General features: G+C 41.1%; 2 protein-coding genes across 2 annotated transcripts; both read left to right on the top strand.

Annotated features, from left to right (window-relative positions):
• Window positions 1–5,694: 5,694 nt before the first annotated feature.
• foxq1a (forkhead box Q1a) lies at window positions 5,695–7,497 on the top strand. The gene has a single exon (XM_027019058.3). The coding sequence runs from the start codon at window positions 5,969–5,971 to the stop codon at window positions 6,947–6,949; it is 981 nt and encodes a 326-aa protein (XP_026874859.2). The 5' UTR covers window positions 5,695–5,968; the 3' UTR covers window positions 6,950–7,497.
• Window positions 7,498–10,975: 3,478 nt separating this feature from the next.
• On the top strand, window positions 10,976–16,018 carry foxf2a (forkhead box F2a). The gene is made up of 2 exons (XM_027019044.3): window positions 10,976–12,984; window positions 14,822–16,018. Exons 1-2 carry the CDS (start codon window positions 12,000–12,002, stop codon window positions 14,986–14,988), a joined length of 1,152 nt encoding a protein of 383 aa, XP_026874845.1. The 5' UTR covers window positions 10,976–11,999; the 3' UTR covers window positions 14,989–16,018.
• Window positions 16,019–17,723: the final 1,705 nt, after the last annotated feature.

Below are 17,723 nucleotides of genomic sequence, written 5' to 3'. Positions count from 1 at the left end.
CCCACAGACAGCCTGGTGGAATCAGAGCCATCAGCAGAGTGCAGGTGACATCGTCATAAATCTCGACAAGTCACCTAAACTGCCCGGTGGAACAGCGCAAACAGCCTCGCTCCTACCTCACAGGGCCGAGGACACTGTCCATGGGACTGCTTTGTGAAGCTTGTTTACATTACAGAAATGATTACTAAAAATAACTAAAGCGCTGAACACTCGTTGGTCTCGGGCTCGATCAATGTCGAAGAGCTTGATCTTTAATGAGTGACTACATGGAATTTTCTCAGGCCTGAGGGATGTGCTATAAATAAAGCTTATTTTACACTCACATTCCATGCAGGTGGAGCAGCCCACTAGGTTTCCACTGCTGTACTCTGGCCTTGTTTTCCATCACAACCTGAAGAGAGCAACCTGCCTTTTAATGCCTTTGATTGCAAAAAGAAGCACAAAGGCTAGGAGGTCACATCCTATATTTATCAGCCCTCAAGAGTAGAGACAGCTGCTGTTCCATCTTCTAGGCACATTCAATTGGCTGTTCAAAACGTTTCCTGTTTTAATACCATAATTAAAGTAATTAAGTGGGCAATTAATTTTTAGCTCATCACTTGTAATTATGATGTCAAACACCGTCCAGACACATTTAGGCCTTAATTTATATAATGTGCTTATACTCGTGAAAACTGATCAAACATTTTCACTTCTGTTTTCAATTATATGTTCCTGTGCTGGCATATTCAGTTTATATTCTTGCACCAACAACATAATTTTAACAACGCATTATGTTTTCAAATATTATGTCCAAACCTGTAAATCCTACCAGGTTAAGAAGAAAAACATCTCTGATTGGGTGTTCTGCTTTATTGTTTAAATGTAACCATTACCTCTGCTTATCCTTATGTAGAATAAAGTCCAAATCCAGATAATATCTAAAGACTCACTGATAAGATCTGCTACAAAGGATGGTTGAAAATATGTTACACTTAGCCCATATATGAAAGCTTTCTCATTTTTTTCAACACATTTTAATAAAGATTTTTTCAACTTTTCAATCTTTTTAAAATCTTTTTCAAGATTTTTTCTTCTTCTTCTTTTCAACCAGTTCTTTCCCTTATTTTCAGTTTAACCAAAGTGTTGCATTCCACTGGCACTGAAGCATTTTTTTTCTTTCTTTCTCTGAGCTACTGTTTTTTTTATGTGTGTTTGTTTTGTTTTTTTCTGAATGCGTGGCTTGGGTTCGCAGAGTTGAGGCCGTCTGTGTCTCTGGCCGCCCACGCAGAAGTGCGGCGGCAAGCTCCACCTCAGGGGCGATCAAAACAACACATGAGACCTGTGAGAGGAGAGAAGGACCAACACAACATCTGAGCCGTCGTCATTGTGCAGCGGGATTACGCAAAGCCGCAGTCAACACGCACCACTTCAAAAACACTGACTTCACCTGAGATTGCGTGTCAACGGTGGTGAAAACAGACTTACTCTGCTGAATCCACCCGTCATTACACACACACACACACACACACACACACACACACACAAATGAAAAATTATCAACATGTTATGGTACAGAATCAAATAGTTCAAATGTACAAACCATTTGCAGTTTGAACTCTAATTTAAGATCAGTCCTTTTCTTTCCACACTGCGCAGGATACAATCCTAAATACAGTACTGTATACTGAATACTGGCACTTCATTAATAATCAGAAGGTTGCCGGTTCAAGCCCCATGGCTGCCACTGTTGGGCCCCTGAGCAAGACCCTTAACCCTCAATTGCTTAAACTGTATTCAATCATAATTGGATAAAAGCATCAGCTAAATTCCATAAACATAAGTGCTAAATACAGCTATGAGGACATGATCAACAATAGCCTACATCAGGGATCCATAATGCTATGCTCACCAGATGCAGCGCTCATGAACCTGAAGTGACATTGCCAATTTTATTTATATGCAAATCATGGGTACGACAGACATGCCAGCTTATTCCTGAAGCTCAGACTAGCAAGGACTGCAAAGCTGGTTTGTGCGAACAGTTAATTGCCGGTGTGCAGTTTATTTGTCTTGGCAAAAGTGTGCTGGTCTCTGCCCACATGAGTAAGAATGCAGTGTGTCAGAGGGCTGGTGGATTGCAGACATTGCAGCACAATAAGAAGCAAGCAAGGAAACCACCAGTGGAGTGGAAAAAACTCCACACAGGTGCCATCAAAGGGTCACAACCTCACGCTGAGGGTGTGAAGTGTTTGTGCATGCAAGTACTTGTGTGAGTGTGTGTTAACAGAGAGAAAGTTCAGCTACCCTAGTGCTACTTGTAGAATTAAATTAAATATTTAATTGAATTATATTTTAAGATAAATTCATTAAATTTAATAGAACTAAATGTTAAGGTTCTTAACTGACTTGAATCAAGATCCCTGACACCATGACTATATAAAATATTGAAACTTAGCAAAAGACATGTTGAGTAGTTTATATATTTTATGTATCCTTTATATATAGATCTATTTGTAAACCAGGTCTGGTGAGGAAAGACACCTTCACTCACTTAATACATGCTGGATCTAAGCAGCTCCAGCTAAGACACTTAACAACAGATGCCCCTCAGGTTCATGTGGAGAGCTGACTGGCCCCAGGCCCTGGCCCCAGTACACAAGCAAGGGCCCCTTAATATGGCTTTGAAATATAAAAAAATATAAAGTGTTACAAGTAAGGACAAGTTCAACATTCACAGCACTTCGTTTATTGATTCATTTTGTTTTGCTTTACTTGTTTATTTACAGGAGCTGGGCATCGTTTTTCCAATAATTCTTTTATGTTTTGAAACAGCCTTTATACTGACATCAAGTAGCCTGGATGTGCCTGGATTTGGTACTAAATCTATTTTAAACATGGCCTCCTCCATGTTGGGGACCTGCTCCATGGATCATATATTGGTTCATTTGAAGACTACATATCAATTTGATTCTTCTTCTCATGTGAGAAAATATATAAAAGTAATGAATAATCGCTTTCATAAATATTGTTTGCTACTTTTTGGTGTTAAAAAATGACATATTACTCCTTTAAAATCCTAATTAAAATTCCCGTATACTGCACTCACTTTGTTCCCAGCAGTTTGGGGTTCAGACCTTGTTGGAAGGCCTTACCGACACAACAAGTGGGAGATTGATGTCTGCATTAGCTTTTATCTGTGCAAAACCCCAACTCCTTATGCTGGTCATGGGCCAGGACTTTGAAGTGAAATCCTGAAACCACTTGAAAATGTGTATCTGTGGAAGTGTGTGTGTGTGTGTGCGTGTGTGCGTGCATGCTAGTGCTTTGTTTGGATGTGCATTCCTCTTTTTATTTCATATATCATTGTGCATCTTCAACAAAATGGGTGTGAAAATGTTGGTTGGAAGGGCTGAAGTTCAGGGTATTCCCAGCTTCAACACCACTTAATCAGTTAATTAACAAAACTTTTGTTTCAAGCAAGGCTGAAACAGGCCAGTGGGAGCAGAGCCCACAACCAGAGTTAACCCCGGCGGTGGAGTTTCAGCTTACACGTTTATGGTGGAGTCCAACTTACTTAAATGCAGAAATTAAAACTGTGTTAGAAATCTGTTTACACAGTGTGGCAGTATGTGCTTAAGCAAGCTTGGTGCATTACATTACATTACATTACATTATCAGGTTTTCAGTGCCATAGGCTGCAATACCACCTCCCAAAAAGCCCCACAGCCCAATGAAATACGTTCATATGCATGTGTCTGTGTTGTTCAAAACAATCCCTGTGAGACTAAATGTCGTGACAGCCTGTGATTATGAATATACCGCGTTTACTGTCTTTCATAAACGCATCACAAATAACAAAATGTATGCTATTACTCCATACGCTTGTGTCAGACGTTGCTATGATATATCATGTCAGGACATGCACATTATCTCTTATTTCAGACCAAGTTACAGTTACTAAGATTTATTCAAGTGAAAAAAAAAAAAGATCTTTTAAAGTTTCCCATGAAAGACACCACAGTCGTTTAAACTATTTTGGTCTGTATTCAGGAACCATTTTATTTTACTAGTACATATTCGGGATATTAGAGTTTATATGATATATTAGGACAAAATATGTTGATTTTATCTTATTTAATTGGGAGTTATCAAAGTGGTTGATTAAACTTTGTGATCGACTACGTAAGGGAACCACAAATGTGTAGTAATCATTTCAAGAGAAGAATGCATCCAAGAGAGTGTTTTCACCATTCAGTACTACATTATTTGTTATTAAAAATATGTGCATGTCTTGCTTAACCTGTCTGAGCCTTCTGTCAAGGCTACTTAACTTTGAATAAGAAAAAAAAAATTATATATATATATATATATATATATATATATATATATATATATATATATATATATATGATGTCTTCAGGATTCTTCAGTATGTACATATAAAGGAGCTTGTTTGTTTCAGTGTCAGGTAGGCTCACTGTGCTTTTGTGGAGATCCATAAAGTCACCACAAATGATGTTCCTTAAACATATTGCACCTTGATCAACTTTGATCATGCTTTTAAATGATCAGATGTTTGACCCAAATACATTTAGCCTTATTTTGTTTGTAGTACATGACAGGATTTAAGCTTATACTGCTTCTTATGAATACTACACTGATAACCGTTGTGCAATCGTGTAGCGTCATAAATCTGTCACGTTTTTCATCAACTATTCTGTCCTTCAAGATGCCAACAGCTTGAAGTCCACCGAGGGAATAGGGTTTTGGAATTCACTTATATGGTTCTCATTGCAACAATAAAATGTAACAAACTCCCATTTATAATTAACGTGGATTGTGTTTTAATTACGGGGTTACTCCTATCGAGGCATCGACACTGCACAAGCTTCCAAATCCTCATTCATCAGTGATCTAACCATTCAGGTGCCAACAACGCGGTGAATATACACAGTTTGTTTTAGATAAGACGTTCCGTATGACTTCAACATCAGCTCAATGGGTAGGTCTATTTCTCAAACTCCTGTCAAGCAGGCCACCAATTATGGACACAAGATCTCTTTGCATGCCGGTCAAAAATGTCATTTGCGCAGAAGGCCGCGAGACAGAAATGCTTGACATTGTTCGGCACACATCGCGTGTAAGGTGGCCTCCCTCGCCCGTCCCGCCCTTTTTGAATTACGCAAATTATTTATTGCATCTATATCTTTGACATTAGTCATAAATGATTATTTATACAGTATGTTTATGTCAGGCTAATGACATTTAAACGGCCTAAGTTGCATAAGCCTTTCCAAAGCCATCACTATTAAAAAAAAAAAAACTAATTAAAAAAAAAACAACAAAAAAAAAATTCTGCCGAGCTGATGAATGTCTGGTAAACGCACGCCACCTGGTTGTCTCGCGTGAAATTCTTTAGCGAAGGTGTGCACAAATGCGCAGGTAGGTCGAGGAACAGGTGGTACGCCTAGTCGATGAAAGTTTGCACAAATCGGGCAAAGACGACTACAGCTATATGAAGCGTTCGTAATCACGATGTGGTTCGATAAATCTGAGAACTGTAAAGTATGTGTCATAGTGTTGTTTCTGGTTTCCAAATCTGGATTTATTACTTATTTATTTGCTCCTCGGTGGGTAAGGTTAAGGCATTAAGCCCCGCCCCCGTAGGCAGGTCTTGAGGTATCGGGACTATATTAGACAGCTGACCGCTTGCTTCTGATATGTTTCGTCGCACGTTTACAGGTATCTGCGCTATTTCTTTAAAGTTTCCACTCCGGATGCCTAGGCGGTCGTTCTAACTTTCTAACAGCTAACTCGATCTCCCAAACTTCAGATGAACATTTCTACTTTTGAAGAGCGTCTGTCAGGGGCTTTATAGCGGCATCATCTGCAAGAAAACCCACTGGACCGTTAAACTCGTCGTGAAATTACGCGAGACGCCTGTAACAACCCCCCACACCCCCCCCCCCCCCCCACACCCCAAGAAATGAAGTTGGAAGTGTTCTGTGGCGGACATTACGACGCGAAACCGATGGAGGTGTGCAGCGACGCTGAGGGCAGTATCCCCTCGCCCCTGTCGGGAGAGGAGGAGTTGGGCTCGGACGGAGACTGCGTGGTGCACAGCCCCGCACCTGTCGCACCGGGCGCAGAGGGCAAAGGCAAACCCTATACTCGGAGACCCAAGCCACCATACTCCTACATCGCTCTAATCGCTATGGCTATCCGCGACTCCAGCTCGGGACGCCTGACTTTAGCGGAAATCAATGACTACCTCATGAAAAAGTTTCCGTTCTTCCGAGGCAGTTACACCGGTTGGAGGAACTCGGTGCGCCACAACCTGTCACTGAACGACTGTTTTCTTAAAGTGCTCCGCGACCCGTCGAGACCGTGGGGTAAGGATAATTACTGGATGCTGAATCCGCACAGTGAATATACCTTCGCCGACGGCGTGTTTCGGCGCCGAAGAAAACGCATCAACAAAAAGTCCAGCAAAGAGCATGACGACGCCAGGGCAGGCACAGCGGTGCACTCCGGGGACTCCTTCGTCGCGGCGGCTCCGGCCAGCGCCAAATTTACAAGCTCTTTCGCCATTGACAGCATCCTGAGCAGACCCTTCAGGAGAGAGGAGCGCGCCGTACAGGAGACCCACAGAAGCTCTCCCGCTGCCACCGATGTCAGCTGGCCGAGGCGAGTGCCCGTGGTGCCTTACGTCATGCGCGGGCCACCTGTTACACTCCCCCACGCAGAGACCCTCCTGGTCAGCACTAACGTAGCGCAGGTGCTTCGAGCCTACGGGGGCGCGTTCGAGGACATCAACGCCCACCACCACCAAAGGGACTTTTTCCCCGCTCCGCTAAGCTCCGAGTGCCTTTCAGTGCCCCAGGCGACGACAGCTGCGCATGTGTCAGCTTCTGCAGTGAAAGCTGGGCTCTTCCATCCATTTAAAATAGACTATCTGCTGTCATAATGATATGAGACCTTTGGCTAGGACATTTTGGCACTTTATATGTACTGAACATGTTATTGACTGTCAACAAAATACATTTCATCATTCCGTTTCCTTGGAAACTTTGGTTCTGGTCTTTTATGAGATATTGGAATCGTATGAAATGGAGTTCACGCACAATGAGAGAGCTCTTTGCTCTCGTTCATGTTCTCCAGACTAAACTCTTATTTGGTAATGTATTTATGACGTGTTGTTAGCCGTTTTCCCTACTGTACGTAAGTTTTATTTGTTTAAATGTTGCTGGTACAGATTCAGTTTGCCTTAAACGAAATATGCATTTGGTCTGGTCTGTCGTCTTTGCTATGAAACGAGGCTAACAATGTTCTTTTGAGAAGTCGAGCAATGTTGACGTCGCGGCTCAGTTAACTGGTACAAGAGACAAGCACAACTGGCCTTCGTGTGATAGTTGCGTCACATATTTAAACTGGACAGCACTGTAAATTTCTACTGAAAGAATGCATGCCATTTTTATATTGAGTAATAAAGTTTATTTCATCTGCAAAGATAAACGGGTGCAAAGTGTGTGTATTTCCCATTAAAGCATTGGCGAGATGAAATGCAGATTAAGTCCATCTCCATATGAAAACTCTCAGATCAAAAAGATCACATAAACAAAATTGACATATACAGAAAAATAAACTTTTAAAGAACTGGAATGACATACAGCAGAATTACCTTTAACATTAATCAATTTGTATGTGTGTGTGTGTGTGTGTGTGTGTGTGTGTGTGTGTGTGTGTGTGTGTGTGTAGCACAAAAAGAAAAAAAAAGTGTCAGTCTCCTAAATGGTAAAACAGGTTTGGTAAAGTACTACCATTAAAGCTTTAAAAATGTTAACTCATACTAATCCATTGCAGCAAAAATAAAAATTACGGTCATCATATTTTAAAGCAGGCTACGGTACACCTCGCGTGACAACTCGAGTCCACGACCAGTGCTGGATAAAAAAAAAAAATAATAATAAAAAAACACGGCAGAGGTGCGAGCTGTCCACGGTCCTGAAGAACAATTAGGTATGCGTCATTTAATTGCCCTTGTTTTTAATATAAAACTGTAACATCAACGCATTAGGTGGTCTAGTCATAGCTGACTCGTTTTGAAGATAACAGAAGAACAATTCCTGCTAAACCCCCCAACAAAAATCATTTTAAAAAATCACAGGCCACACTATAAAAATCCCTGTGGCCAACAGCAACAACAGCATCATCATCAACAACAAAAACAACAAAAACAACGTCACATGACTACCAACTCATTTACTTTTAGGCTAAGCTGGAGGCGTACCACTGATCCATGTAACGGTACTAGCTGTACGAATCTTTATGCTGACTGGCCTTTTGTTCTAACGTGGCGTTGTGTCAGACTCTATCAGTCCTCTGTCAGGTCACTGCTTACTGAACGACCCAGTTTTACTTTGCCACGTCACACCGGCAGCCTGTAAATAAACGTCTCCCGTCGCCTGTAAAAAAAAGCTGCTATTCTGCGCTGCTTGGTGTACAGAAGTACGTTACATTTGAATACAATTAGCCTACTGTCAACTTTATACCCGCCTGTTTGCAAATAACTTCACAACCTCTATTATATAGGTTGTATGTGAGGATTCGATGCATTTCACACACAGCCACCATACATATTAAAAGGTTGGCAAACCGCAAAATATAGGCTATAAAAACCCCGTCACATTAAAACAAATTCACATCGAGATATTTAAGTTTTTGTTTCAAATTAGGCTGCAGTACACGGATCAATTCTGAAAACGATAAGACAGTACCCAAATGTTTTGGTCAGTTCAGTGCGGTTGTGCAATTTTGTGGCGAAAGTTGTGAAACATATATAAAGAAAAAACATTGGAAACATTGGAAATTCACAACAACCTTAAACAACCTTAAAATACGCAAAACACTGGCGACAAAATGTGCTGTTTTTTTAATCGCAGCGTAAAGCTGCAAACAACACCAAAACGCTGTTTCAAGTGTTATCCGCGAGCGCAAGAAAAACAAATCAGTAACGAAAGCGCGGGCATTATCGGTTCTGACATTCTACGTGAAACCAAATTGTTAATGCGGAGTTTTTCAGACGGAATAACGAACCACGGAACACCGCCAAAAAAAAGACAAAGAGAGAAAAACGTTATCGCATCGTTGGCATGCAGGTGAGGACAGAAGACTGCGGCGCAGCGATAAGGCAGGGCCAATGCTGCAGCCTACAGGTAGCACTGCAAAGCACCACAAAGCAGACGCATCGCGAACTCGAGGCTCACGGCCCCGTTCAACCGCGCGCACACTTGGACCTCGGCTTCATTTTGAATGGCAGCATGTGAAACATGGCACGTAGGCTGAACTCCCTCATACTGACAAGTGAGGCCTACGGATCTTTCCGCGTGGATTAAAATGAACGTCACGGTGTGTTCTTCTATCTAGCGCGTGCTCTATTTTAACTAGCGAAACTAGCAAATAACGCGGGACTAACTTTTATTGGTTTCCACAATCATAATCCGTTTTAGTTTTATTTCATAATTATGTTTCCAGCATAATTATATATGCAATATGTAGCTTATGTATAATCAAGATGAAAGGTTTTCCGCCAATTGAGCCCAATATATTTATTCCACTATATGTTTATTTAAGATTTATTTGCTTGTCTTTTTGTTTATTTTTAGCAATTCCCAGTAGTACTGTCATTATTAAACCAATTAGATTTTTTTGTTTATTTTCTGCTATAAACTATAGTCGGATTGTGTGGTTTTGTGGGGGTCAAGATAGGCACCTCTCAAAATTCAGTGTTGTTTTTTTTCTTTTCTATGTTGAATTTCCCTGAGAGCGGAGACAGGCGTATGTAGCTATGCAGTATTTATATTTTCTGTCTAGAACTACAAATATCCGTCGCGCGAAGCGCTTCCATTCACGAGCAGAGAGTAATAGCGTCACGGTTTGCATTCTGCAGCCCCTTTCAGAAGCCAGCGCGCGAAGCTTCTCAAAAACTTCACGCGCTTCTGTCCAACTTTAGCTAAACGGTCACCAAAATAGTAGAAGAATCCAGCATCTTGGTATAACAATGTGCTCCCATTAAAACTTTCAAAGTCTTTTAAGGTTTTTTTTTTTTTTTTGCACCAAACAAAGCTTCCTCCAAGCAGCTCGTGCATCCTGAACGCAGCAGGGATATTAGTTTTGATGTTGCCGGAAATTCTGTGGATATTCTGTTTTTTACCTTTATTGTTATGACGAGAGTTGATTTTATCTTCACATCCTTTTTGGGTTTCTGTGATAAAAGCGGCGACACAGCCAGAACCTGCGCGCAAGGAACAGTGGCTTTGAAATTAGAGTCGCGGGTCATGCCTTACGCATTTCCAAGCATCTAGTTTACCACGTCACTCTTATTAAATTTTTTTTTTGGGGTGGGGGGGGGGGGGGGGGTGAACGACAAGGGCGCTGAATAAATCGTGTTTCGTAATAAATGTATTTAATCACACTGACATTAGCTTTACTGGTTTTGCCTAGCTGGGTTAAAAACCATATCTGAAACATAAAGCAAAATAATTCAGACATATTTCAACACAATTCTTCGAAAACATCTACTATTCAGACGGCGAATTACGAAAGATTATGGTTACTCTAACATAGAATATTTGTTCATTCATTATCAATGTACACTGGAATGAATCGATGTTATTATTATTATTATTATTATTATTATTATTAACAATAATAATAATAATAATAATAATAATAATAATAATAATAATAATAATAATAAAAATAATAATAATTATTGTTATTATTATTATTATTATTATTATTATTATTATTATTATTATTTTATTATTAGTCCCAGAGCTAAATAAGTCCCCTTTCTACAATTAATTAGTGCAGCTCTCCAGGGACAGGATTCCGACCCGGAACGGTAAACTGAAACTGCAGTGTGTGTGGTATCCAGGCAGCCTCGCAGCGGCTGATGGAAAAAGCATGCTTCCACTCATGTCAAAGCCATTTATCCAGAACAGCCCTTTACAAGCATGTACACATAACGAGAGACACTCTTCCTTCGCCCACCCCCAACCGTGCTTTCTGAAGAGGATGCGAGCGCACAGCTGCTACCTCCACTCTGAACTCCGCTTTCCAGATAAATTCGGTGACGGTAAAAAAAAAAAACAACAACAAAAAAAACCCCAACAAAAAAAAAAACGTTTTCATAGCCAGCGCCTCTACAGAACACTCGTAGTCTCCGCCGAAAAGAGCGGCTCAAGCGGCTTAATTCTCTCAAGAAGTACTTTTCCATCTCAGCTTCCAACGTCCTCATGCCAGAACCATCACCAGAACTCGCCATTAATGACTTGTTGCGTGGGTCTGAAAGCACTGAGCCCGGCGTTTGGCGTGTGGCGCTGTTGACTGAAACGTCCAGTGGAGCTTGATAAATGGCGTTATTGCGTGTATTAGGGCTCTGGGAGGGAGGAGGGGAGCCGCTCTTCTCGGACTCTGCAGAAACTCCTGCTGGACTGATAGCTGGACACGGGCCAGAGCTGGAAAGGGGTGGGTCTTCGCAGTCGAGGGCGATTTCTTGGAGGGATTTAGCAAGGATCTAGGGGGCAGAGAGAGATTTACGAATTGATAGGTGGTCGCGTTTTGTTTGGCCGCTTGGCTATGCTCAAGAGGGCCTCGGAGCATTGAGTTTCTTTCTCCTTAAGGGTTAGTCCTCGCGATGGCTACCATGAGACTAAGGGCGAGTCGCTGTCTTGGCGACACATAGCTGGTCGCGTGAAGCACAACTGTGACCGGTGCGCAAGGCGGTTCACCGGAGCTCCCTTGCTAGCAACTTAAAATCTTCTGCCTTTAAGAAAAAAAAAATCCTTGGAAATATAATTAAGAAGGAGGACTGTATCCTACTTCAGCTCCGCTTGGGGCTTGAATTACAAAGGAGAATTTTGGCCAGGATTGTGACGAAACCTAAAGCTTTGTTTGACTCTCTCTTTCCGTTTTTGGGGCTGTTAGATTTTGGACAAGAGCGCAACGCAAGGATGACAACTGAGGCTTCGCAGCAACAACTGGATCCACCACCTCCTCTCAGATCCAGTCCGGTGTCCGGTTCAGTGCACTCGGCACTTCAGAGCTCACAGACGGTACTGGAGAACACGTCAGCTGCGGGCAGCACCAAAGGCAAAAAGTCTAATTCGGGTATGAGGCGCCCTGAAAAGCCACCCTATTCTTACATCGCTTTGATTGTAATGGCTATACAAAGTTCGCCGACCAAAAGGCTAACGCTGAGCGAAATTTATCAGTTCCTTCAGGCACGTTTTCCGTTCTTCAGAGGGTCTTATCAAGGCTGGAAAAATTCCGTTAGGCACAATCTGTCTCTGAATGAATGTTTCATCAAACTCCCCAAAGGCCTGGGTCGCCCGGGAAAGGGTCATTACTGGACCATAGATCCCGGCAGTGAGTTTATGTTCGAAGAGGGTTCTTTTCGCCGCAGACCCCGGGGTTTCCGCAGGAAATGCCAAGCTCTAAAGCCCATGTATCGCATGATGAACGGTATTGGTTTCGGTGCGTCCATGCTGACCCAAAACTTTGACTTTCAGTCACCCTCAGCGTCCCTAGCGTGTCACGCGAATGGTTACAATCTGGACATGATGCCAAACGCGGTTCCCGGAGTTCCTGGAGGATACGACGGACTCGGGGCACCTCATCACGTCCCTCACATGTCGCCGAACCCGGGGTCCACGTACATGACGGCTTGCCAGGTGACTTCGAGCAGCGAGTATGGCCCAGATAGCAGCAACAGCCCGTTGCACTCACCGCCGACGATGGCCGGTTCTTTGGAGTGCCATTCACCCTACACCGCCGCATCGGCACACTGGGCTTCACCCAGCGTGTCTCCCTACATCAAACAGCAACCCCTGGCCTCCAGTAGCCCGTCTTCCTCGGGCTTACACTCCAGCATGTCGCCCTATTCCCTGGAACAGAGCTATCTGCATCACAGCGGCAGGGAGGCAGCCGACATCTCAGGTAAAGTGGTTTGTATTAGACTCTTGATTCGTGACTTCATATAGACGGTTTTATTATTTTCCAGCAATTGCAATAACTAGTTTCAAATCATAGCTGAAAAGGCCCCGCCAAATAAATACATAAACAAATAATCTTACTGTTTTATACGGTACACTTTGTTAAACTCAAACTGCACATCCCACTGAATAGGTTAAATATAAAGCAGTAAAACAGAAAAGAAGAACTGGTTATGAACCTTTTTTGGACAAAGATAAACTTTAGATGCTTCTTTACATTAGAATAGCAAGATAACAATAACAACAATAAAATGTAAAGTAAAAGTGGAACAAATGTACTGTAATCATTTATTGTACACACCTATTGTTTTTTTCTGTGTTCCGTGAAGATTTCGAAACACCTTTTTCCGTACACTACTTGTTTATACATACACGTCACTAAAACGCTTTGCCAGCGACCTTCGACAACCTAATTACAAAAGGCCCAACTTGCAAATACTTTCCTTTTAAGCACATGAATAAAGATAATTCCACCTCGATCCGCAGAAATACCTTTAAGTTGTTCCACAGGTTACTGCCTTTTATTCGTCTTGTCTTTAATATATCAGGAACTGGAACACGATTTCAATTTTAATATTCAAGATATTAATCATTTTTTTCCACTTTAAAATCAAACAAACGAACACTACTACTACCTGTAAATATGATTATTTTCCAACATAATTCACAGGAAAATGGTACAATTTACGTGAACCATCAGAAGCGCCATCAAATAGCCTAACGAGCACGTGGGCTATACGACCAGGCTACAGGCCTAATTAATTACATGATATATAAAGTTTGACTGTAAAATATACTAATGTCTATTAATATTTGTAACTGTATTTAAGAGCTGTAACATTTCTGAAACATCTTCAGGTAATGAACGCCGTGGATTTCTGAGCTAAAGGGCCGCTTTATGTGTTCTTTGGAGTTTTTGGAAACAGCATTACTACAATCATTCCTTAACCCCGGATTCAGGGTTAAGAAAACACCGTTGTCTCTGCCAGAAGATTGGGGATGAAAACCCAAACCCGACGAGGATTTTGCAAACGGCGAACATCCCTAGGGAGTTTCTCAGAGGCTTAGGACGCTGTGAAACCTAATGTGAGGCCTATTTTAACTAGGCCATTTAGACACACAGGACCTCCTTCTGAGCTCGTAATGCGAAAGCAGAACTGCCAATCACCTGGAATGTTGGTTTTCGAAAGCGGGGTCTGGTGATGCCCTACCGTGTAGCGTGGAACAAAACATACCGCGCACTGAACCATCAAATCTGGTCAAATCTCGACACAACCTCAAATATGGTCTCCATGGCTGATCTGTGTCGTGTCACGACACTACAAACGTAAATGTGAAGGCAAGCTGCGGGTAACATTGATTTATAATCCAAAACGCAATTTTAGAACTCAGTAACCTTTATCCACAGAAGACCCCACATTAGCCGATTGTTTATACAACTGAAATATCAGTGCTAAACTAAATGTAGCTGTAGCCTGGTACTATTAGCCTGTTAGAGATGAATTAGACGCACGAGTTAAAGTAGCTGTTGAACAAAGGCCTAACGGTAATCGCGCGCCTGCCGAAGATCGGGTGATACCCTGGTTGAGACACAACAGCCCATTTACTCGAGCTGAATTGATCACGTTAATCGAAATGAAGAAAAACGAACAGCACGCACAGGTCAGGTGTTTATAATTCCATAAAAACGGATACGAGCAACAACAGCACAAAAAAAAAAAAATAAATAAGAAAAAGCATTCAGATGTTTAACCTGCTGGTCCTTCTCTCTTTACTTGCAGTGGGAATACCGCGCTATCAAACGCACTCTTCTCCAGTCTGCGACAGGAAAGACTTTGTGTTGAACTTTAATGGCCTGGGCTCGTTTCACGCGACTGCCGGCGGGTCGTACTATCACCAGCTGCATCACCAAGGCGTCTGTCAGGACGTCAAGCCGTGCGTGATGTAGGCCGAGGCGTGACGTCGAGCCGTGCGTGAAGAGCAGGGCAGAGCCGGACGAGGGGAGCGGAGGACAGAAGGTGGACCGGCTATGCGGAGCAGTTTGTGTTTTAAGTAATCATTCGACGACACGTCTGTCAATATGAACGGTAAAAGCGGGCACGGGCTACGGGTCTCCGAGCATAAATTATGAAAATCAAGAGAAAAGACAAAAATCACAGGCTCATGTTGGACATCAGCGTTCCGTTGAAATGCACTCTTTATGGACTCCTGTTTGGGCTTTCCCCAATAGCAGTATCTCAGAGCATCGCTTCAGTCCAGTGGGACGGGGGGACGACTCACTTTTGACCATATATATTACGCCTGAACTGAACCCATGTCTCTGTATGACAAAGATAAAGGTTTCTGTTCGTTTGTTTGTTTTATCAATAATTGAGAATACTGTTAGTGGGCGGTGGCGGTGTTAAAATTGAAAATGGGTTGCTACAGTAGGACTATAGACACACGTTTCCCATAAACGCATCATAAATGTATTACAAAATCCCCATAACATTTTGTAAAAAAAAGAGACGTGAAAAATCCGATATGGGAAAAACGTTATTCACGATTCCACGTAAAGGCACCGTGTTTCTGCGCCTGTATGTCGTAGTTTCTCACCTACACGAGCCACAGCACAAAGACGACCAAGGAAGTTGCATTTCACCCGCTCTTATTTAAGACGGCCTTATGCTATGAAGCCTCATACAAACTCGCACTCCAGACCCCTCGATTGCCATTGGACACATTGCCATTCTTTTACAGGGTATAACTTTCTATGGATTTTGACTTCCAAATATAAAGCAGGAAAAATACATAAACCAAGTGTAAAAGATAATTAATGACAGCACTTATTTTAATCCAACATCACAGTAAAATCTCCGTGTTGGTTTAACATCTAGCATTCACTGGGCGCCAGTGAAATCCTGCAGACGTTATTTTCTACAGGAGATTTTCCTGCGAGGTTGCCTTAATGCATTTATGTACAGTTCAATAAAGACAATATATTCTCAAAAAACTACAATGGGTTTATGCTTATTAATCGACTTAAGACAATGTTTAGTTGGACTGGTTTGAGTTTAGTTGGACTGGTTTGGGTTCCCTGTGGGATAAGCATTCCTAGTAGCTAGACTGTTTCCTTAGCTTTGACCGTAAAATGCTGAGAGGTTTAAAATTCGAAATCAAATCATGTAGGCTACGCAGAGATTTATAAGAAAAGCCCACGTTGGACAAGCACAAATTAATTGTCCGTTTTTTTACTCTATCAGAATTTTGTTTAGATCCAGTACGTACATAAATATTCATACCGATTCATTGATATGCTAACAAATGAAAATGCTTTATTTGAAAACAACTAGAGGCCAGTAGAGATGGATTCTTTACTTAAATGACAACAAACAATACACCCAAAACGAAAAGAGAGACATATTAATGTTTTGACTACGCCTTTCAGTGTTTATTCTCACATAATAATCATGTAGAATTATTATTATTATTATTATTATTATTATTATTAGTAGTAGTAGTAGTAGTAGTAGTAGTAGTAGTAGTAGTAGTAGTATTTAGTAATAGTAGCATGATCATGTATAATAATAATAATAATTATTATTATTATTATTATCATTTAGTAGTGGCAGTATTATCATGTAGAATTATTAGTATTAGTATTAGTAGTAGTAGTTGTAGTTTGTATGAATGAATGAATGAATGAATGAATGAATGAAAGTTATTCATTAAATGAAAAAAAAATTAAAATAATAATAATTGGGAAATAGGCCATAAAGACAATTGATATGCACATACATATACACATATACACACTAATCCATAACAATACATTTCAGTTAGACTCTGTTGTGGGTCATTATTATCAGCGCTTTTCATAAGCACAGTTTCTCATCTGCCATGTTGGCAATGTATTCATATAATATATTCATTATCTTTTTGGCAAAGAAACGAAGAAACGGGTTCTAGTTTTAATCAGTGACAACATTATTCAAGGTAACTTTTAGTTACGGGTCTTTGTAGAGTTGAAAAGCCTTTGTTGAAATTATACCTGGTACGATATCGCCCCCTACTGTCAGATACTGCATCGTTCCTACACCGGCAAAATCCCTTTATAGGATGCGTATATTTGTTTTGCAAATACACTTAACGCTTAATTCATTACTAAGAATTTCCCAGTCTAACACAGAAATTCAGGGTCGTTGTAATTAAATAAACAAATATGATCTTAAAAACAAATAAAAAACAAACCCATTCAAACTCTTCTTTTTCAAAGCGCACAGGGGTGGTGGTCAGGGCTCTGCTAGCTGCACGGTTAACGGCACTAAGCAATACACATAATGTCACACTGAAATATGTTATTAAGTCGCTCTGGAATTCCATATGCTAAAAGCTGTAAATGTTAAAAAATAACAAGAAAACACCTCATATCTTTGGTTTCAACTTTACTTTTATAGAAATGACTAACAAAGAGAGAGAAGAATGGTCTCGCAAATTCGTAAAAATGAAGACCATCCCACTCAAGTAAAAAGTTATGAACAATCGCCTATTTCTTTTATTTAATTTATATAAAAGGTTACCCAAAGGTAACTCTGCAACATTTGCTGTTTAAAACTTAGTCCTTCGTTGTCTACGGGCTACAAATCTCGGATTATAGCTCCAAAATAAAAAAACTGAGTGTTTAGTTTATTAACACCCAGATAC

The sequence above is a fragment of the Electrophorus electricus genome, chromosome 13 (genome assembly GCF_041902795.1).
Source record: "Electrophorus electricus isolate QZ-2024a chromosome 13, ASM4190279v1, whole genome shotgun sequence".
In the NCBI taxonomy this organism is placed as follows: domain Eukaryota; kingdom Metazoa; phylum Chordata; class Actinopteri; order Gymnotiformes; family Gymnotidae; genus Electrophorus; species Electrophorus electricus.
This window is presented reverse-complemented; position numbering and strand designations above follow the sequence as displayed.